The following is a 23,359-nucleotide window of genomic DNA, read 5'->3' on the forward strand; positions in this document are numbered from 1 at the left end:
GCGCAGAGAGAGAAGGCAAAAGCGAGGCGGCAGGGCCAGCGCGCTGGCTCGGCTACGGAGGCAGCCACTGAAACCACCGCTTCCCAGCCTGTTTCTCACGAACGCCAGATCCCTCGCTAACAAGATGGATGAACTGAGGCTACAAACTGCAGCTAACAACGCCGTGAAGGACAGCTGTATCCTGTTGATCACGGAGACCTGGCTTCATTCTTTCATTCCGGACACTGCTATCGAGCTAGCAGGCTACACAGCACAGCGTCATGACAGGACAAGAGACTCTGGTAAGAGCAGAGGTGGAAGGCTCTGTGTGTACGTGAACAACACCTGGTGTACAAACACAGTGATTGTGGACAGTCACTGCTCCCCGAACCTGGAGTATGTGACTCTTAAATGCAGGCCCATTTATCTCCCTAGAGAGTTTACTGTTGTCATGATAACTGCTGTGTACATACCACCGGATGCTAATGCTAACTCGGCTATCAGACATTTGTATGGTAGCACTAGCAGTCAACAGAGCATATATCCTGACGGTGTTCACATCATAGCAGGGGACTTTAATCACGCGGACTTGAAGAAAATGCTCCCCAAATTCTACCAGCATGTTAAATGTGCTACAAGAGGAGCTAACACACTGGACAAGGTCTACTCCAACATCAAGCTGGGCTACATGGCTAGACCACTACCACACCTGGGTCAGTCGGACCATATGTCCCTGCTTTTAATTCCTGCATATGCCCCCCTCAGGAAAACCGCTCCTGCCATCACAAAGACCATCACAACCTGGCCTGATGGTGCATCTCAGCAGCTGCAGGACTGCTTCGACAGGACCAACTGGGATGTGTTTGAACACCGGGACCTGGAGGTGTTCACAGACAGTGTACTGTGTTACATTAAAAACTGCATGGACACGGTCACAGTGGACAAACGCATCCGGGTCTACCCCAACCAGAAGCCCTGGATGACCCGGGAGGTCCAGCGGCTGTTAAAAGAGAGGAACACCGCTTTTAGGTCTGGCGATAGGGCTTTATACAGCACGGCCCGAGCTAACCTGAAGAGAGGCATCAGAGAGGCCAAATCAGACTACAGGAGGAAGATAGAGGACCACCTGGACAGTAACAACAGCAGGCAAGTGTGGCAGGGGATCCAGTATCTCACCAACTACAAGACCAACCTTGGAGCTGCTGAAGGTGACGCCTCTTTGGCAGAGGAGCTGAACCTCTTCTTTGCTCGCTTTGAAGTGGAGCCACCCGAGACAGCCACATCACACCACATGGTCCACAGCAGCCTAACCCTCAAGATAGAGGAGCATGAGGTGAGGCGCACGCTGCGGGCCATCAATCCAAGGAAGGCTACTGGACCCGACGGTGTCTCTGGACGCGTGCTGAAGGACTGCGCAGACCAGCTGGCTGGAGTCTGTACGAGGATTTTCAACCAGTATCTGGCCCAGTCCACTGTTCCACCCTGTCTGAAGTCTGCAACCATAGTCCCCTTGCCCAAAAAAACCCACATTTCCAGCCTCAACGACTACCGGCCAGTCGCACTCACACCAGTGGTGATGAAGTGTTTTGAAAAACTGGTCCGAGGTCATATCACATCACTCCTGCCCCGAAGCTTTGACCCCCACCAGTTTGCGTACAGAGCGAATAGATCTACAGAGGACGCTGTAGCCACAGCTCTCCATGCTGCACTGTCCCACCTGGAGCAGCGGGGGAGCTACGTGCGGATGCTCTTTGTGGACTACAACTCTGCTTTTAATACCATCCTTCCCCACAAACTGGTGGACAAACTGGGGGACTTGGGACTTCCACACTCCACCTGCATGTGGATAAATAGCTTCCTGTCAGGTCGCAGCCAGAGAATCAGAGTGGGCCATCACACATCCACGGCCCTCAGCCTCAGTACCGGCTCTCCACAGGGCTGCGTGCTGAGCCCCCTGCTCTACACCATCTACACACATGACTGCACCCCCGCCCACCATAGCAACACCATTATCAAATTTGCGGATGACACTACGGTGGTGGGACTCATCTCCGGGGGGGACGAGTGCGCCTACCGGGATGAGGCGGAGCAGCTGACAGTGTGGTGTGGAGAAAATAACCTGCTCCTCAACACCTTAAAGACAAAGGAAATAATAATAGACTTCAGGAAGAATAAAACGGACATGGTACCATTAATTATCAGAGGGGACTGTGTGGAGAGGGTGGCGGATTTCCGCTTCCTGGGAATCCATATTGAGGAGGACCTGACATGGAGCGTGAACACCTCTGCGCTGCTGAAAAAGGTCCAGCAGAGACTGCACTTCCTGAGGGTGCTCAGGAAGAATAACATCACTCAGAGACTGCTGCTGTCCTTTTATAGGTGCTCCATTGAGAGCATCCTAACATACTGTGTATGCGTGTGGTACACCAGCTGCACAGCGGCTCAGAGGAAATCGCTCCAGAGGGCCATTGACAACGCCCAGAGGATTGTCGGCTGCCCTCTCCTTACCTTAAAGGACTTACACAGTTCCCGCTGCATCAAAAAATCCCAGAGTATTATAAAGGATATTTCCCACCCCGGACACACCCTGTTTGAACTGTTGCCGTCAGGCAGACGGTACAGATCTACAAGGACAAGGACAAACAGACTTAAAAACAGTTTTTACCCCACTGCTATAAAGGCACTAAATGTAGCCGCCAAGGAACGCAGGAGCGATACATACTAAGGGACTGTGGTACACTGTGAAATCGACAGAAGGATGTAGGGTTGGGTGTTTACGCGTGTTATCTTCATCATATTTATTTTAGTTGTTTATCTTTTTTTAATATTTTACCTTGTATGTATCGTTATTTTATAGAAATGTTTGAATGGTGCACTGACTGGCTGACATTTTTAAATTTCGTTGTACATGGTTCATGTTACAATGACAATAAAGAAACTATTCTATTCTATTCATACACTGGTGTATGCAATAAGAAATGAATATAGGCAGGAGACACAAAAGACTGCAGATGCTGCAATCTGGAGCAAAAATCTGGGATTGGGTGATGGTGGTATACAGAATGGTGGCTTTGTTACTAAGGGACAAGCTTGTGGTATACATGGCAATTACAAGGCCTTATTTGCTATCGACAATAACAATCATCTACAGTGTTTGCATGTAATTAGCCAATTGCCCTTATTCATCCAGTGCGGGCCAGAGCATGGAGGATTGATAGGTTATCTTTCCTGATGGCCATTTGATGATGTTTTCCTGATTTAGTAATAGACAAATTTCTGGTGGCTAGGCTTCAATTTGCTGGGTTTAAATTGAGTAAAGTTAGATCCCAATTAGCTTAAGAAGTGCCAGAATTCCTTCTTATGCTTATAAACTGTCTTTGTCAAATGTGATTTTCTTTTCCATAATCATAAATGGTGAAGGAGATTAGGAGCCTTGTAAAATGGGCGATATATTTTCTCGGATTATGTTTGGCCTACACAAGTATTATTGATTAAGCCAAACATTCCACCTCCCCTGATTTAGCTCAGTTCCTAGTTTTGGATGTTAACAAGATCAAAGCTGTAAAATTCTAAAAAATTGTAAAGGTAAATTCAGGTAAATTGGAGACAATGTATATCATTGAAAAATGAATTATTTTTCATGATAAAGATATTTAATTTTGTACTTCAATTGAGTGCACAAATCATGAGGTTAGCAAGCAGACCTAACGGGTAGTTGAGAAGGCAAACAACATTTATTACAAAGGGATTGGTGTTCAAGAACAGGAAAGTTTTGTTGCAGTTGTGCTGAGTGTTAGTAAGCCCACAGCTGGAATACTGTGCACGGTTCTGGGCCTCTTGCCTGAAAGGATATTGTAGCAATGGAGGCAGTTGAAGAGAGGTTTATCAGGCTAAATCCTGGGATGAGAGGCTTGTCCTATCAAGAAATACTAAATACTTTGGGTTTGGAGTTTTGAAAAATGAGGAGTGAAATTATCCAAACATATAAGATTCTTTGGGGACTTGAAGGGATAAATATTATTTCCACGAATGGGAGAATCATGAACAAGTGGACACAGCTACAAAATAATCTGTAAAACTCTGGGTCCATCTGCCCTGAGGGCGGTGGAGGCATTAGATATATTTAAGTTGGAGATAGGTAAATATTTGAAAGATTGAGAAACTGAGAGGATCTGGCATAGTAGAGGAGTTGAAGCTAGCATAGATTATCCATGATCATATTAAGCAGTGAGGCAGGCTTGTGGGATCAAGTACCCTATGGCTCCCATTAATTTTGTTTTTGGTTAATGATTTTCTTCCTAGACTAATCCAGAGGCTGTAGCAGAATCTACCAGAAAATGATTATGCACTATGTTTCTCTATATGACAGTAAAATGGGAGGAAGGAATTTTCGGATCTCCTAAAATGAGTTACAAGTAGACAATAATGCTAGGAATGGAACATAATGTGGAGAACTGTAAAATTACTCAGAGTAATCAAAAAGTAGAAATGCAAATTTGCTTAAATCTGCAACGCCAAGGTTTCAGGGTGCTCTGATGTACAAATTGCACAATGTTTATCATTAAAACCTTATTTTAACATTTTACAACCTTATAAAACTGTAAGGTTATAATAAAAAATGTTTCATTGTGTTTATGTGGAATCTTGGCAATTATTGTGAACCTGAAGACTTGTTTGGAACATGAAGCTGATGGAAAAACAGCAGAAACACAGACAATGCTCTCCTCCCCCTAAGTTGTATGCTTTAGACTATGAATGCTGAATGACTATTTGAATATTCAGATATCAGTCAATAGCCATGAAGTGTGGCGGCACAGTTAAAGCCCTGTCCCACGGTACGAGTTCATTCCAAGAGCTCTCCCGAGTTTAAAAAAAATCAAACTCGTGGTAAGCACGGAGAATGAACGTAGCGGATACGTCGGAGCTCGGGGACGTCTCTTAGCGGCTTGTAACGCTAACGGCAGGTACTCGGTGTAACAATAGGATTGTTTATTTAAGTACTGTTGTACGGGGGACTGTTTTAGAGGTGACACCGGGCTCGTGACACAGTTCGGATGATGACTGCACAAAGACAATAAAGATCTAGTAAGCAAGACTGCTTTAATCGTCCATTATGTATAGTCCAGAAAGAGCCAGAACATAATGAAACACTCGGGAAGACTCGCTAACGGCAGGTAAGCACAGGAAGACTTGTGAAGCTTTTTCAACATGTTGAAAAATGTCCACGAGAGCCCCGAGTACCGACGAGTGGCCATTAACGTAAATCTCCGAGTTCGAATCAGGGCAAACTCGGGAGAGCTCTTGGAATGAACTTGTACCGTGGGACGGGGCTTTTACGCAGTGGTAGAGGTTCTGCCTGTACGGAGTTTGTACATTCTCCTTGAGACCATGTGGGTTTCATCCGGGTGATCCAGTTTCTTTCCACATTCCAAAGACATGCTTGTTTGTAGGTTAATTGGCTTCTGTAAATTGTCCCGGGTGTGTCGGAGAGAACTAGTTTACGGGTGATCATTTGTTAGTGTGGGCCGATGGGCTATGCTCAGTTTCAAAAACTAAAACTAAGTTCAACACACATACTTAACTGATTCAATAATGCGTCTGAAAAAGTAAAATGTGCTTTTCTTGTTTAGTTTTCAATGTACTTTTCTTGTTAACATTTTAATTATTTGTTATATTTATCATACAGTTATGTTCTGAATTTAGAGATAGAGTTGGAAAGCTTGAAGATGTCATCCAGACTCTGAGAGGTAAGTATTCGTTAGCATAAAACGTCAGCGGGAAATATTTACTCATGGCGTTTGTGTCTTCTGTGGACGTTACTGTTTCTTTCTTCCCATCTCCCCCCATGTCTGCCTTCCGCAAAGACCGCTCCCTCCGCAACTCCCTTGTCAATTCTTCCCTTCCCTCCCGTACCACCCCCTCCCCGGGCACTTTCCGTTGCAACCGCAAGAAATGCAACACCTGTCCCTTTACCTCCCCCTCGACTCCATTCAAGGACCCAAGCAGTCATTCCAGGTGCGACAGAGGTTTACCTGTATCTCCTCCAACCTCACCTACTGCATCCGCTGCTCTAGATGTCAGCTGATCTACATCGGTGAAACTAAGCGGAGGTTGGGCGATCGTTTCGCCGAACACTTCCACTCGGTCCGCAAGAACCTACCTGACCTCCCGGTGGCTCAGCACTTCAACTCCCCCTCCCATTCCCCGTCCGACCTCTCTGTCCTGGGTCAACTCCCTGGCCAGAGTGAGCAACACCAGAAATTGGAGGAACAGCACCTCATATTCCGCTTGGGGAGTCTGCATCCTGCGGGAATGAACATTGAATTCTCCCAATTTTGTTAGCCCTTGCTGTCTCCTCCCCTTCCTCAACCCTCGGGCTGTCTCCTCCCATCCCTCAGCCCTCGGGCTCCTCCTCCTCCTTTTTCCTTCCTTCTCCCCGCCACCCCCTATCAGTCTGAAGAAGGGTTTCGGCCTGAAACGTTGCCCATTTCCTTCGCTCCATAGATGCTGCTGCACCCGCTGAGTTTCTCCAGCATTTTTGTGTACCTTACTGTTTCTATTGTTTTGTTCACAGTTTCATGGCAATTGGACAAGTATGTAGAATTTGATTATTCTTTGGTTGGAGAACCGGAGATCACAACTGATTTCATTGATTTCCCCATAAAGGTACAGTTGTCATATATTGATAAGTGAATTTTTTTTCTGAGGAGTATTGTTCTGGTTTTCCAGGCTTGCATTTCAAAACCCAATTAAGTTTATTTTGATTAGTATTTAATCTGCCTTTTTTCAGCAGAGATATTTGCTCATCTAAAATAGCCATTAATGAGTTGAGTTTGTGGGCTCAACCTGGGTATCAATAAATCATTAAAATGAGAGAATAATTACTGGCATGAGGACCTCACATGAAAGGGCTGAGAAATAGTAAGTGGCAGTTGGCAGCTCTTGGCTTTACAGAGTGTATCATCCACAACCAAAACTGCGGAAACACAAATCGAGTGTTAACCATAGGCTTAGAATGGATCTGGCATGAAGAATATGTGTTGTATGAAATTAGCCCCCAGGATACTAACACAAATGTCTCTTGCTAAGGACTCCAGGTTAGCAATGGAGTCTCATTCCTGAAGATCGTCAATATTTTTTCCTTGGAAAAAAATAATTGTTTTGGGGGAAAGAAAGAGAAATGTTCTATCACCTCCAAGCACTAATTTTCTACAGGAATTGAAGGCATTGGTAGACAAACATCATGTAATCATTGTAGCACAGACACTCTGTAATAAATGAGGTGTCCGCCTGCTAAGGCAAGGTCATTGATGATGTGCACCAGTAGGCACTGTCTCAGCATAATGCTGAATAGATCCACAGCAATTTTAAAGTAATCGAGCTCTTCCACAAACTTGAACATTGTTGTATTACCATTTCACTGGAAAAATCCTTGTCAGGAAAATACATATATTATGTCTCTATAATTACCAATTGCTTGGTGAAGAAAAATGGTAGCGCACCAGATGAGGGTGGGGTGCATGGGATAGAAAGAGGGGATGAGAAAATACCTGGTGAGGGGGTAGGTTGGATGGGAAGGGATAATTGAACCAAGGAGTTGTGGAAGGATCAACACATTAGTCGAGGTAGTAGAGAATGTGAGGAGGGTGATGGGTTGGACAAAGTGAAATCTTACCTCTGGTAAAATAATATCAGATAAGTGCAGTTAAAAACAGATTAAGTTTCTTTATCTCTGTAATGTGTTGCCAAGGTTGTATAGTATGGAATGTTGGATTGTATGTTTTACTGGGAAGTACTCAGCAGGTCAGACCGTACAAATTATAATAACAAAAGTAGATTGGAATTGAACATGTATTGAATAGTTAATACACCTCGATCTCTAGTGATTAAAGATAAATTTGAAGGTATTCTGCCAATTGCATTGAGCAATATGGAAACAGTTTGTGTTCCCTTGTAATATATTTTATATGTACGATTGCAATTGCCCAGAGGACTCAATTAGTTGATAGATGCTATTTTACCCACTTTATTCTTTCTTCCGCACTTCTTTATTGAATCTATATTAATTCCATTTAATAGTGACTAATAACTTTTTCAAATCTCGTTTAGGGAGAATTATATGATGTTCAACATCACATGGAGGCTCCGTTTACTGCGCAATTGTTTAATCTCTCAAACACCACAAATCAAATGTTAGTCGTTGGACTGTCTGAATACTCTGTTAACACTGGAGGCTTTGCATACTTTGTTGCTGGAGCATTGCAATTCAATATCACAAATGACATGGTAAGTAAATCATGTCTCCAAATTAGACTGACGGGAAGAAAAAACACTCTGGGTAGCCACTCACAAACACGAAAAACAAGTTGAAATGTTAATCCATGAATCATCTTTGGCATGTGTTCCGTTATTCAAATGACTTTTGTTAATTCTTCTCAAAATAGTTAGAAATAACTTTTGCTAATCTATCAACAGCCCTGATTATTGTCCAGTCCATAATCCCTGCATTATTTATGAAGAAAAACATAGATGATGTTTTAGTGTAGATTAGTTTATTATTATTGTCATGCCGCAGGTCAGGCAGCATCTATGGAGGGAATGGACAGATGACATTCAGGTCCAAGACCTTTTTTTCAGACTGATGGAGTAGGTGAGAAATTGCTGGAACGGGGTACTGATTGGGGATGATCAGTCATGATCACATTGAATGGCGGTGCTGGCTCGAAGGGCCAAATGTACCATCAAACCAAAGTGCCAGGATCATCTTAATGTTACATGTCCTCAGTTAGTTACAACCACAATATCACTTAGCTTAAAAAGGAATGTTCTATCTATTTTAATAATTGATTAAAAATTTGCTGTTGAAAAAACTGATTGTATCATTACAAAAATGAATACCTTAAGAATGCTCAGTCAGGTTTGATAACTTCATGTGGAGATAACATTTTTCCATCTCATTTCAGATTCCAAAAGATATACCATTTCAGTTGAACACATCCAGTTTGAATTTTCTGTTACCTGAGGTATTAAATATCAATTTATGTGACCGGTTATGTGAATTATTTAACTTTACATCTATTCAAATACATCATACTGTAACCCATTTTTCTGGATGTAAGAATCCCATTTAAACTATTAGAGTGCAAATAATTTAAGCAGTTTCTATATTAAGCACTTTTTTCCACTTTTACTTTGCCCCTCACCTTTCAATGATAAATTAACAAAGAGAATTAAAAAATACTAACATTGATGATTCTCTTGCCATCCTTTTGCAATGGTTAAAATGTGCTTTCTTCTTAAGTCGGTAACATTGGCGTTGCATCGATCCCTGTAAAATTATGAAATATTTTAAGTTACTCCCAATTTGAAATAGTAACTTTGACAAAAGTCAACATTAGTCAAGTTGTAACATTTCAGAAATTTATTGCTCAAAATATTATTGTAAATTAACATTAAAATCTAGTTGTGTGGGAAGTAGCTGCAGATACTGCTTTAGACAGAAGATAGACACAAAAAGCTGGAGTAACTCAGCGGGACAGGCAGCATCTCTGGAGAGAAGAAATGGACGACGTTTCGGGTCAAGACCCTTCTTTGATTAATCCAGTTAATTACACGCCAGAAATTGTTGTGATAGATTGGCCAGTGTGTCGCATTTATGCCCATGATTTATAATGTTACAGGTTCAATCCCATTCAAAATTGGAGCATAGAAATGTTTTAGAGATGCTGCATCATTGGAGATACAATTGTTTGGATGAGACAATTAGATTTCCTTGTGAGCTGAGGACAAATAACGATCTCTAATCAAAGAGAGGAGAGACATCCCTTATGACCTGGGCAACTATCCTCCCTCAGATAATACTGCCAATGATAGATTAACATTTCTTCCTTTCAATGTGAGTTTATGTGAACTTTTTTGAGTCAATTTTCATTTCTGGAACTATATTAGCCTCAAATGTTGTCAGTGGCCATTTTAGGACTGATGGTCATTTTAACTTTGAACTAATTGATTCTTGCACGGGTCACAATCTCTCCACACAGTAAATTCTTATTTTGGTCTCAGCTGTGCTACGAGTCAAATCCTTGACAATTATGATTTACTCTCTATTTGCATTTCAAAGGCAGCCAGGTCAGCCTGAATTGGAAATTTTTAATTGACTAAGCTACATTAGGGTGGTCACTTGATGCTTCATGACTCTTGGCTAAAAACAGTAAGCCAATTCATTAAAACTGCGGCCGCTTCTTTGACAGAACGTGCCATTATATGTGATGTATTGACATGCTCTATTGATTGGTCATCTAAAAGTTAAAGTCAATTCTACTGTTAAAACAAATTGAATGCTCTAATCATGCAATGATGTTCTGATTCTAATTACAGAATTAGAGTCAGACCATTATTAAAAATACATATCAGATTCATAAATATTCATTAAGAAAAATAAATATACACTTTATAAATTGGAACTGGTTTGAAATTTCAAAAGGGAAATGAACTGACGTGCTTTTAGTCAAACTTTGGGGATAATGAGTGAATGGGTTTAATAATAATTCTAATGTCTCCTGACAGTCCATTATAAAATGTCCTTGACCCCATCCAGGTTGCAAAGGAGTACCCCAACTTACTGATGAAAGTTGTGATGAGTGCTACAAAACAACCAATTGTGAAGCTTGTCCCAGGAAAATTCTCTTCTGATGTATTTACTGCAGCCGAAGTATTTGTAATCTTGCCGAACAATTCCTTAGCAGAGCTATTCCTTTTGGGTATTGTAAGTGCCTTTCTTACTAGATCTTTACATTCAATATACCAGTGTTCATTTAAAAAAAGAAAAAGGCTGGGGTAATAACATTATTTTTCCTGTAGGTAAGAATCATGTTCTGGTATTGTTTTAATAAAATTTATGTCAACCGCAGACAGCCAGTGTGAGTGGGCAGGTGTACACTTCATATGGAAAACTGCATGGATCAGTATCTCTCAGCAGGTAAGAAGTAAAGCGGAAAAACATATTTTCTTTATCTGTCAACAGATCCTAGCTTTATTATTTTAGATATTCAAGTTGACACCAAATTCAAGCCACAAAATATGTGTAATTGTAGACAAACAACAATAAAGGTAAATATTTTTTCTGCTTTTTTTTTTTGCCTCAGTGGTGAGGCATGTTTCAGACAACTTCAAGCATCTATTTGTTTTCAAAAGGTTCAGTTCCAATTATCCCAATGAACTGAATGAAAGATATGATAAATTTACTGGAGGAGATCAAATTGTTTATTCTCTGACATTTGTTCAATCAATTAGAATAGATACTCCCTTAAAATTTCTTATGTGGATTAAATAATGCCTTTAAATAACCATGTAGTATCTCAACGGTTGTTTGTAATATATATTGTCAATTCCTCCTTCCTGAAGAAAGTGGTGATGAGTTGTGGTCTTGAACTGTTGTCGATCACATGAAAAAGTTACTGCCACAAAGCTATGAGATGGGTATATCTAGGATTCTGAGTAAGGGTCAATGTTGCTGCAATGATCTCTATCTATCTATATCTATCCATCTATTCTATCTCTATCTTTCTCTACACATAACTAAAACTCTGATCTTGTTATCTTCCAGTTTGGCAGTCTTTCTATCTGCGCAAAAACTGTTCGCGAAAGTGCTGCGATTTTTCGCCAGTGCACTCTCTGTTCTCCTGCACTGCGATTCCAACAAGTTATGTTCCGATCAGTTGAAAGTCGTAAAAGAGGTTTAAAAATCTTAAAAAACGTTGTGCGCAGATTGATCTCTTCTTCTGCCAGTCGGCGCCGCGTGGATTAGTTTCTTCCCCTGTCACTCTCCGGGATGGTCCGCCCCCTTCCTGCCCCATCGCGTCTTTACTGGAGTGAGAGTGGCTTGCGGAGGTTTCCAACCGGACTTTTGGAGGGACCGGAAGCAGCCCAGCCCCGCCCCAAGCAGCCCCGCCCCAAGTACCCAAGCAGCCCCGCCCCAAACAGCAGCCCCGCCCCAAGCAGCAACCCCACACCCCCCCCCCCCACCGCCACAGTCCCTCTGCCCCCACAAGCCCCCCGCCCCCACAACCACCCCCCTGCCTCCACACACCCCTCACCCTGCTCACACACCCCTCCCCCTATTACCCCTCTGCCCGCACACCCCCCTGCCTACACACAATCCCCCCCGTCCACATACATCCTCCCCCACACCGCCTTCTGGCACATCCCTCCTCCCATCCCTCCTACACCACTCGCACCCACATACACACCTCCCCCCACCCCATGGAGATGGAGATATCAAGCAGCTTTGTGTTACTTATTGTGATTTTAACCAGTCCTGCTTTTCTTTGCGTTGTGTGATTCCAACACAATGTAGAACATGTTTGGTGTAGAAACAGGACTTAATCTTGGATTTTGCAGTGCCTCTCCCATTGATCATCAAACCATTTGCTGCAGGCCTAATGTGTTAATAATGAGTGCTAGTCTATTTTCATAACCTGTGTGCCCCTATCATTTTGATATTGGGTATGAAGGTATAGTCCAATCTTTGAGGTCATACGTATAATTTGCAACAGACAAGACCATTGGCATAAAATATTTAGACATTTTATTACATATTATAATTTGTGTGTAACATGTTGGAATAATATATATTTAAAAAGTTATGCTTTTCCTAAATAACAGAATGCTTCTTGGACCTCTGGATGTATGACTTGTTCATGCACAAGGATATCCCAGCATAAAGCTACAGCATCCCTCCTACTCCCCAGATTATATCCATCCTGACTCTCCTGCAGCATGTGACCTACTTGACTTCCTCTGCGCAAGGCACAATGAAGGAAAAGAGGTGCAAAAGAATGCAAGGACTGTTCAATTGTACATGATGTTTTCCAGGGGCGGAAAACCCGGGGGGGCCAGAGGGGACATGTCCCCCCCATGTTTTGAGAGGTGGGGGACATCTCCCCCCAAGTTTTTGTGATCCCAATTTTAAAATCTCCGCTTTTAGCGCTGGATTGAGCCTCCGAAGCCTCGCGCGCGTGTGTGTGTGTGAGTGTGCGCATGCGCGCGTGGCCGCCAAAAAATTGTGTCCCCCGTCCCCTCCATGTTTTGATAGCGAGTTCCGCTCTTGATATTTTCGACTGCATGGCTATGGATGCATGCAAAGCAAAGCATGCATTGTGTCTACTTCCTTATCCGCTACTCAATTCTGCATCACGTGTCTATTTAATGAGCAGTTTCTATTAGTTTTTTAGCTTTAGAGATACAGCATGGAAACAGGTCCTTTAGCCCATGGAGACCACGCTGACCAGTAATCTCCACACATTAACACTATCCTACACAAGCTACGGGCAATTTACACTTATACCAAGCCAATTAATCTACAAACTTGTATGTCTTTGGAGTGTGGGAGGAAGCCGAACATCTCGGAGAAAACCCATGCGTTCACTGGGAGAGTGTACAAACTCTGTACAGACAGTACACGTAGGTGGGATCAAACCCGGGTCTCGGGTGCTGTAAAGCAACAGCTCTACCTCTGCGCCACCCACCGCGCCCACTCTTCTGACAACCTTTAAAAAAAGAATTCTGGGTATTACCCTTCAATTCTTGAAGAGTTAAGTTTACCAAGATCTTTGATTTTGGCTTCTGCCTTTACAACTTAATAGAGTATTGATAAGTTCCTCCCTGGAGGAGACATTAGGCATTCATGTTCAAAAATAGTGTTTGCCTAAACAAATGCGCAACCATTTTATTGTGCAAGCCATTAAAGTTACATTATAATTTTCTAAAGAAAATTTTTCTGCAATAGTTTAACATTTTGCAATTTATTTGTGTCAAATTGAATTCTTAAATATCTTTCTAACTTTGAAATTAGTGTGGACTTGGTATTGGAAGAGTCTAAAGTGGGAACCATTCCAGTAAGTGTGCATAGTCACTTTAAAAGTGATATGGTTAATTACTGCTTATTAACTTTACATATTAATATATAATTGCTGATTATATATTTTTTAATCACTTCTGTGAGTAAACCATGTGACTATTTATTTTAGTCTTACAACTTAGTCTTAAAGTAACAATATAAAGCTTAAAGATAAAAATTTTACTTTAATTTTTGGAAAATATAAAGCTTAAAGATTAAAAAAATGTTACATTAATTTTTATTATAATTTGCTCCCAGGTAAAGCCAATGGAAACAGCTTTGAAATTGGGGCTACAGAAGATTGTGATTCCGAAAATAAATGGTATGCCTGCCTAAAATTGCAAATCCTCCAGTTGAGTTGTTCTTTGGACCAATGTAACTGTTGACTGGATAGAAATAATCACTTCAGACAGGAAATTCTGACATGAAGGAGTGGAGTTGTGACTTCACAGTGTGCCTATCTTGTTCAATTAACAGGCTTCTCTCCCTGAGATCAGTCTGATTAACAGACTAGGATTTTAGTTGGCATAGAGCACTGAATGACAGGCCACAACCATTGGTAATGACACTGCAACTAACAGTGACATCTCGTGGATATGTGCCTGGTTTTCAAACCCCGGTGATGTGTTCAATGCTGATGGGGACTGATCCTTGCTTCTTACTGGAGAGCTTTTTAATTCTGCATTTTGCTTTCAATTCTCCATGTTTTTATTTCTACTGAGATTAATTTAATTCCTCACGTCTTCCAAACTCAATGCTGTGGATGCCTTTACGTCCTGTACTATCATGAACTCATTTTTCCAAATCCAAGCTTTCTGCAGTTGCAGGTGTGCTGAATCCCAAACAATTGTCAATTACTCTCCATCTACTACTTTGAATTTGTACTTCCTAACTGCATTCTAAACCTTATACGAAATTTGTTGACTGACTCACCTGGTTTTATCTTGGCAATGGAACTCATAAATGTGGCCCCGTGATTTGAATTCAGCTCAATATGTATGTTGGATCATCTGGTCTCTGACTCACGGAGTGTCCAGCTCTTGAAATTATTTGATCCTTCTTCTGTCCAGAAAAATATATCACTGACCTTCACTTCATCAGTCATGCCTTTCAGAAAGCTTTTGAATTTCCATTTACAGATTAATTTTTTTAATTTATCGAATCTTCCCAGCTCCCTGTCCATTATGGACTGGATCTACCCAGTCATTACACTCTTCTCTCATGCAGTTACCAGAGGGCATTGTTGAACATTTTTGTGGTGTGAAACCAAGTGTTCACATCAATCATGTGGTATGGAATGTTACTTGCTAGGCTGCTCAGTTTCAGTTAAGTTTATTGTCACGTGTACCGAGGAACAGTGAAAAGCTTTTGTTGTGTGCTAACCAGTCAGCGAAAAGACAATACATGATTACAATCAAGCCATCTACAGTGTATAGATACGTGATAAGGGAATGTGCAGGAAAGAATTGCAGATGCTGGCTTAAATCGAAGGTAGACATAAAATGTTGGAGTAACTCAGCGGAACAGGTAGCATCTTTGGAGAGAAGGAATGGGTGATGTTTTGGGTCGAGACCCTTCTTCAGACTGATGCTGGGAGTGTGCGGGACGGAGATAGAATGTAGTCGGAGACAGTAAGACTGGTGGGAGAAGGGGGAGGGGATGGAGAGAGAGGGAAAGCAAGAGCTATTTGAAGTTAGAGAAGCCAATGTTCATACCACTGGGATGTAAGCTACCCAAGTGAAATACGAGGTGTTCCTACAATTTGTGCTGGGCCTAACTCTGACACTGGAGGAGGCCTAGGACACAAAGGTCAGATTGGGAATTGGAGGGGGAGTTAAAGTGCTGAGCAACTAGGAGATCAGGTTGGTTAAGGTGGACTTAGCGGAGGTGTTCAGCGGAATGATTGCTGAGCTTGTGCTTGATCTCGCCGATGTGCAGGAGTTCACACCTGGAACAGCGGATACGGTAGATGAGGTTGGAGGAGGTGTTAGTGAACTTCTGCCTCGCCTGAAAAGAATGTTGGGATCCTTGGATGGAGTTGAGGGGGGGAGGTAAAGGGACAGGTGTTGCATCTCCTGCGGTTGCCGGGGAAAGTACCTAGGGAGGGGGTGTTTTGGGTGGGAAGGGACAAGTTAACTAGGGATTTGCAGAGGGAACAGTGTCTGCAGAAAGCAGAAAGGGGTGGAGATGGGAAGATGTGGCCCGCAGTGGGATCCCGTTGGAGGTATCAAAAATGTTGGAGGATTATATGCTATATGCGACCGCTGATGGGGTGGAAGGTGAGGACAATGGGGACTCTGTCCTTGTTATGAATGGGGGGGGGGGGGGTGGGGAGCTGAGCTGTGAGATATCGAGGAAACCCTGGTGAGAGCCTCATCTATAATAAAAGAGGGGAACCCCCGTTTCCTAAAGAATGAGGACATCTCCGATGACCTGGTATGGATAACCTCATCCTGGGCACAGATGCGGCATAGGCGGAGGATTTGGGGGGTAGGGGATAGAGTCTTTATAGGAAGCAGGATGGGAAGCAGTGTAGTCTAGATAACTATGGGAGTCAGTGGGTTTGTAGTAGATGTTGGTCAATAATCTGTCTCCTGTGATGGAGATGGTGAGATCTAGAAGTGGTAGGGAGATGTCGGATGGTCCAAGTGAATTTGAGTGCAGGATGGAAATTGGTCATGAAGTTGATGAAGTCAGTGAGTTCTGCATGGGTGCAGGAGGTAGCACCGATGCAGTTGTCAATGTAACGGAGGTAGAGTTCGGGGATAGGTCCAGTGTACGCCTGGAACAGTCATTGTTCGACGTACCCTACAAAGAGGCAGGCCCATGATAAGGGAATAACGTTTAGTGGAAGATAAAGCCAGTAAAGTCTGATCAAGAATTGTCCGAAGTTGGTGGAGGTAGATAGTTGTACAGGACTGCTCTCTAGTTGTGGTAGTATGATTCAGTTTCCTGATAGCAGCTGGGAAGAACCTGTCCCTGAATCTGGAGGTGTGCATTTTCACACTTCTGTACCTTAACGCTCTATACTATTACGCTCCCACATGATATCTTGTTTATTCCCAAAGCTTTGACAATTTCATTAGACTTTGAGTTATCTTTGTCAGTTACAGTGTCATATTTACAAATGCTAGACCTTGTTCTGTGAGGGAGAATTGCTGTTTATTACATGGACTATACTTATGTAATATGGTAAAATAACATAAATGGTATTCTTGCAGATATAACAATATAGATCCCTATTCATTTATCAATAATATAACATGAGATGTCATGGGACTCGTCACTGTTTACTGGTGGTCAGAGTACTTTACATTATAACCATGTTGCTGGTAACAAGTGTTTTTCGAGAGACTAATTGTTTAACTTCCTCTAATATATATGTATCTTTTTTAATATGAAAACCAGAGTCTGGTTGTATAAGATATAATTCTCCTCTTGTACTTAATGTTTTCTAAATGTTTAAATGTTTTCAAAGCAAAACTGAAGAAGGGACTCCCAATACCAAAAATAGACAAGATAGCATTGATCAATCCAATCATTGAAATTGACCAGGTAAGGGTTTCAGTTGATCAAAAAGGAGATGTGAATAGTTCCAGTTCTCATTTACTCAAACTAACAACTTATTTGTAATCCAGTAAATGTGCATCTACAGCATGCTTAAGTATGGTTAATATTTATCTTTACTAAATGGTATTGGAGTTAATAACATTTTTAATGCTAAGCATGATGGAGACCAGGGTAAAAAATTGGATCAAATCTGATTTGGGAAACAAAACAAAATGTAACAGTATTACAATAATGTTGAACAATAATCAAAATAGATTTGAGTATCGTCTTGGAAATGGATATTGTGCTGGAAAGAAGATGTTTAGTGGAGGAGGACATGTGAAAGCTGAACATAAGGAAAGATATTCTCACCAAGCACATTGAAAGCATGATGGAAAATACAATCAGGAGAAAAGTCCCAAGAGAGCAATTAAGAAGCCAAACATGCAACTGTGAAATTAAACCGAAAAGAAAAAAGTGAACTGCTCCACAATCATAGGAAAGGCAGGAAAGAAACAGACCATTGAGGAATGAACAGGATAAAATCAGAGGCAGCACATGTCTGAGCTATAGCGAGGGATTGGGCATGCTTGGACTTTAGTCCTTGCAGGGCAGGGGGGTGAATAGTGATCTTTAGAGGCACACAGGAACATGAAGAGAATAGATAGGATGAATGCACAGAGTCTTACATGCAGAGTAGGGAAATCAAAAACCAAGAGACATAAGTTTCAGGTGAGAGGGGAAAGATTTAATAGGAACATAAGGAGCAACTTTTTCACACAGAGCATTAGGTGTATGGAATGATCTGCCAGGGGAGGTAGTTGAGGCAAGTACTCTAACACAATTTAAAAGACATTTGGACAAGTACATGGATAGGAAATGTTTAGAGGGATATGGGCCAATCACAGACAGGCGGTTGTATATATGGGGCATTATGGTCAGCATGGGCAAGATGGGCCAAAGGTCCTGTTTCTGTGCTGCATGACTACGATTCTGACAGTAATAGCTCCCGATTACCCATTTATTCCACTTTCTGTCTTATGGCCAGCTAGCTAATTCTACTTGTTCTAATTGTGGTTCTTTAGTGTATTAATCAATGAAATATGTGAAATCTATGAGAAATATTACACCTACTATATTCTTCTAGTGGTTGCTCTTTGAAATTACTCCAAAAAGGTTGATCAAGAAAAGTCTTTACCATTTAAATTCAGATTGGTTACTCATTCTTGCTTTTCTATTTCCTTTTTTGCAGTGTTTCTACTAACTTTGTTTGGGCCAATGTTAAACCGATACAGTCCACTAGATATGCACACCAAAAAATGTCACCCTCTTCTGGTGTGCTGAACATGTGCAGCTAATGGGGTTTTGTATGGTTTTCTGTGGGAGGTCATATCAGTGTTGCATCATTGGCACGTTTCTTTTTCTCATGGCAATCACAATGCTAGTGTAGAAAAGAAAGCTACAGACGGGAGAAAATTGTATTGGTCTGCAGGGTGCAACAGTCTTCAGCAAAGATCCTAGAGCGGAGCTTTGGTCTTCAGCATGTTTGGGCAACACCCGCACATTCCCATGCACTGAACTTTACTGATCACGAATGGCATGAGTAGCCTCAAGCCGCTAAGAGTTATGGGCTGATCAAAGATGCAGTTCGCAATCTATTTGGAAAAAGAACAGCAATCAATGAAGGGAATTCCACTGATTCATTTTCCATGATGCTTACCTTTGGATACAAATGTAAGGGTGGGAGATGCTGTGCATGGACACCAATGTGAGAGTCAAGACACTTTAACTCTCATCTCATTTCTGAAAGCTTATGCAGTGCACTTCTGCATTGACTATAAGGGAACAGTGATGGCTGTGGATTTCTCTTAAGAGCTCCAAGGGTGGCACAAAGGCGCAGGAGTAGAATTGCCTTAGTGCTAGAGACCCGGGTTCAATCCTAACTAAGGGGGCTGTCTATATGGAGTTTGTACATTCTCCCTGTGACCGCTTGGGTTTTCGCTGGCTGCTCAGGTTTCCTCCCACACTCCAAATACATACAGGTTTGTAGGTTAATTGGCTTCTGTAAAAAAAAAAGTAAATTGTCCCTAGAGTCATAGTCATAGAGTGATACAGTGTGGAAATGGGCCCTTCGGCCCAACTTGCCAACACCGGTCAACAATGTCCCAGCTACACAGGTCCCACTTGCCTGTGCTTTGTCCATATCCCTCCAAACCTGTCCTATCCATGTACCTGTCTAACTGTTTCATAAACGATGGCAGCTTGTTCCATACACCCACCACCCTTTGTGTGAGACAGTTACCCCTCAGATTCCAATTAAATCTTTTCCCCTTCACCTTGAACCTATGTCCTCTGGTCCTCGATCCCCCTACTCTGGGCAAGAGACTGTGCATCTATCCGATCTATTCCTCTCATGATTTTGTACACCTCTATATAAGATCTCCCCTCATCCTCCTGCACTCCATGGAATAGAGATCCAGCGTACTCAACCTCTCCCTAGAGCTCGCACCCTCTGGTCCTGGCAACATCCTCGTAAATCTTTTCTGAAACCTTTCAAGCTTGACTATGTCCTATAACATGGAGCCCAGAACTGAACACAATATTCTAAATGCGGTATCACCAACGTCTTATACAACTGCAACATGACCTCCCAAGTTCTATATTCAATACACTTTGACTGATGGCCAAAGTGCTAAAAGCCATTTTGACTGCCTTATCTACTGTACCTGTGACTCGACCTTCAAGGAATCATGCACCTGTACTCCTAGATCCCTCTGCTCTACAACACTACCCATTAACTGTATAAGTCCTGCCCTTGTTTGGCGTCCCAAAATGCAACACCTCACACCTCCTCTGTATTAAATTCCATCAACCATTCCTCCGCCCACCTGGCCAATCAATCCAGTTCCTGCTGCAATCATTCACAACCATCTTCACTATCTGTAAAACCACTAACTTTTGTATCATCAGCAAACTTGCCAATCTTGCCCTGTATGTTCTCATTCAAATCAATGATGCAGATGACAAACAATAATGGGCCCAGCACCGAACCGTGAGGCACACCACTAGTCACAAGCATCCAGTCTGAGAAGCAACCTTCCACCATTACCCTCTGTTTCCTTCCACAGAGCTAATTTGCTATCCATTCAGCTGTCTGTTCTAACCTTCCAGAACAGCCTACCATGTGAAACCTTGTCGAACGCCTTACTGAACTCCATTTACACGACATATGCAGCTCTGCCTTCATCAACCTTTTTTGACTCGTCTTCAAAATAATCAATCAGAGTTGTGAGACACGACCTCCCACGTCCAAAACCATGCTGACTATCCATAATCAGCCCTTGCCCATCCAATTGCCTGTACATCCTATCCCTCAGAATACTCACCAGGAACTTACCAACTACAGATGTTAAGCTCACCGGCCTATAGTTCCCAGCATTTTCCCTGCCGCCCTTCTTGAAAAGAGGTACAACATTTGCCACCCTCCAGTGTGTTGGATAGTGCTAGTGTATGGGGTGATTGCTGGTCGGTGTGGGTTCAGTGGCCCAAAAGGCCTGTTTCCATGCTGTATCTCTAAAGTAAACCAAAATAAAACTACAATTCCTGCTGGCAGAATAATTCTGTAGGGTTTCCAACCCTAAGCTTCCCTCCTACGTACACATTTGGAAAATGTGACCATTACATCAGTTCAAAGGGAAATATTGCAATTAAAGAGTGGATTTTGTGATTTTCAGGTTACTATAAAGGTTCGTTTTTGGACCAATAGTATAACCTTTACTTTTATATGGGATGATTTAATACTTCATGGGCTGAAGCCTTTGCGCTCACACCTGTGACATACTGAACACTGTTTCCATTGGTACCCTGACTCAGAAAAGGAACCTACTATGACAGAGTAGCTAGAATTTCCATTGTGGAGCTTGAACAAGTTTGGAAGGTGGATTGTGTTAGACTTAAAGCAACTCAGAATATTGGATAAAATATTGACAAAGACCAGGCAACAGTCTGCATTTAGTTTTTGAAAAATGTGAAGGGTAATTTGAAAGCAAAAAATATATTGTGATACAACAGCTCAAATTGCATTCAGCATGTTACAATGTGAGTTTAAAAATATATGAAATCAACTCTGACATAATAATTCATCTGTTTATCTTACAGGGTTCAATACTCTTCGCAACTGATATACAATATGGAAATTGAAAGCTAATTTACCGCCATATTACATACCAAACTGCTAAAATTGACTAAATTAATCCAGTTACCCAGATAACACTTACTTATTTCTTAATCCTTCCTTTAAATGGCAATATAAACCAACACAATTTAAGACTGTAAAACTAAGCCTAAAGATGTGTTGTCCGACAAATGCTTAGAAGTTAATCGTACCAACTTTCTACGTCAGTACATGTGAAAATGAACGGATGCGGCAAGTAGCTGGTGTATGAGATTCAATCTCAGAGTTAAAGACTGAAGAATAATGGTGTAGTGACAAATGGGTTTGTTGCTCCTGAGTTAGGGAAATATTTCTCTGTTCATATATGCATATGCTTTTGCTTCATGTCAGTGTAAAATCTAGCCTGCTTCTGAATATTATTATAACCATCTACCTTGACATTCAATGGCATTATCATCATCATGTTTGCCACTGTCAACATCACTCAATTGGATCATTCACATTAGTATCTTGCCTGCAAGTGCAGGTCATCCTCTAGCGAACACCTCCTGGCATCCCAAAGCCTGTTTGTCAGGAGTGAGCACCACGAGGGAATACTCTTCACTTGCCTAGACGTCCAGGACAACAGAGCCTTCTTGAATGGGAATTCCATCCGCCATCTGTACATGATGGCTGCAGTACCCACCTTTTAACAAAATAACAACAAATATATTGCAGTTACTCACCTCAACTACTTTATTAGCATTTCCCAAATCCATGATGTACAAAGTACAAAGGCAGCAGACACTTGCAAGATCTCCTCCAAATCACACACTATCCTGATTTAGAAATATGTTGCCAGTCCTTCATCATCACTGGGTCTAGATTTTGGATCTCCTTGTAGCACATTTGGCAAATCTACACCAAAAGGACAAACACAGTTTAAGGCAGCAGCGCAGAATTACCTTCTGAAGGGAATTTAGGAATGGTGAAGAAATGCCAGTGACTCTCGGATCTGAAAATAAATGAATAAATAAAGTGGCAAAGTGATGCAGCAAGCAGAATTGCAGCATCAAATGACTTGCACGAGTCCTGATCTCTGGTGCCGTCTGTTTGGAGAACATATGTTCTCCCTGTTTCCATGTGGATTTCCTCCAGATGTTAGTTTCCTCCCAATTCCCAGAGACAGGAATGGGACAGCATGGTGGCACAGTGGCAGATTTGCTGCCTTACAATGGCAGAGACCCAGGTTCATTCCTGACTACGGGTGCTGTCTGTGCGGAGTTTGTACATTCTCCCTGTGACCTGTATGTGTTTTCTCTGGGTGCTCCGGTTTTCTCCCATACTACAAAAACGTACAGGTTTGTAGGTAGACAAAAGTGCTGGAGAAACTCAGCGGGTGAGGCAGCATCTATGGAGCAAAGGAAATAGGCAACGTTTCGGGCCAAAACCCTTTTTCAGACTGATGTAGGGGGGGGGGGGGGGGGGGGGAGGAAGAGGAGAAGCCAGATAGCTGAGGGAGAGCTGAGGAGGAGACAGCAAGGGCTACCGGAAATTGGAGAAGTCAATGTTCAAACCGCTGGGGTGCAGACTGCCCAATCGGAATATGAGGTGCTGCTCCTCCAATTTCCAGTGGTGCTCACTCTAGCCATGGAGGAGGCCCAGGACAGAATGGTTGGATTTGGAATGGGAGGGGGAGTTGAAGTGCTGAGCCACAGGGAGATCAGGTTGGTTAATGCAGACTGAGCTGCGGTGTTCGGCGAAACGATCGCCAAGCCTAC

The 23,359-nt window shown here is 42.3% G+C and overlaps 1 protein-coding gene across 2 annotated transcripts in view; it reads left to right on the forward strand.

Annotated features, from left to right (window-relative positions):
• The window catches only part of LOC116986261 (bactericidal permeability-increasing protein-like), a 37,436-nt gene extending 14,539 nt beyond the window's left edge, over positions 1-22,897 (forward strand). The window contains exons 7-16 of one of the 2 annotated variants that reach the window (XM_033041623.1): positions 5,666-5,726; positions 6,554-6,645; positions 8,089-8,265; positions 8,943-9,002; positions 10,577-10,744; positions 10,890-10,957; positions 13,832-13,874; positions 14,135-14,198; positions 17,355-17,431; positions 21,584-22,897. In XM_033041623.1, the coding sequence (XP_032897514.1) occupies positions 5,666-5,726; positions 6,554-6,645; positions 8,089-8,265; positions 8,943-9,002; positions 10,577-10,744; positions 10,890-10,957; positions 13,832-13,874; positions 14,135-14,198; positions 17,355-17,431; positions 21,584-21,625 (852 nt within the window). In that variant the 3' untranslated portion in view covers positions 21,626-22,897. Of the gene's footprint in view, positions 1-5,665; positions 5,727-6,553; positions 6,646-8,088; positions 8,266-8,942; positions 9,003-10,576; positions 10,745-10,889; positions 10,958-12,642; positions 12,859-13,831; positions 13,875-14,134; positions 14,199-17,354; positions 17,432-21,583 lie in introns of those variants that run through there. The other variant, XM_033041624.1, reaches the window with a different exon arrangement.
• The last annotated feature ends 462 nt before the right edge of the window (positions 22,898-23,359 follow it).

This window comes from Amblyraja radiata, chromosome 23 (assembly GCF_010909765.2).
Source record: "Amblyraja radiata isolate CabotCenter1 chromosome 23, sAmbRad1.1.pri, whole genome shotgun sequence".
NCBI classification, from domain to species: domain Eukaryota; kingdom Metazoa; phylum Chordata; class Chondrichthyes; order Rajiformes; family Rajidae; genus Amblyraja; species Amblyraja radiata.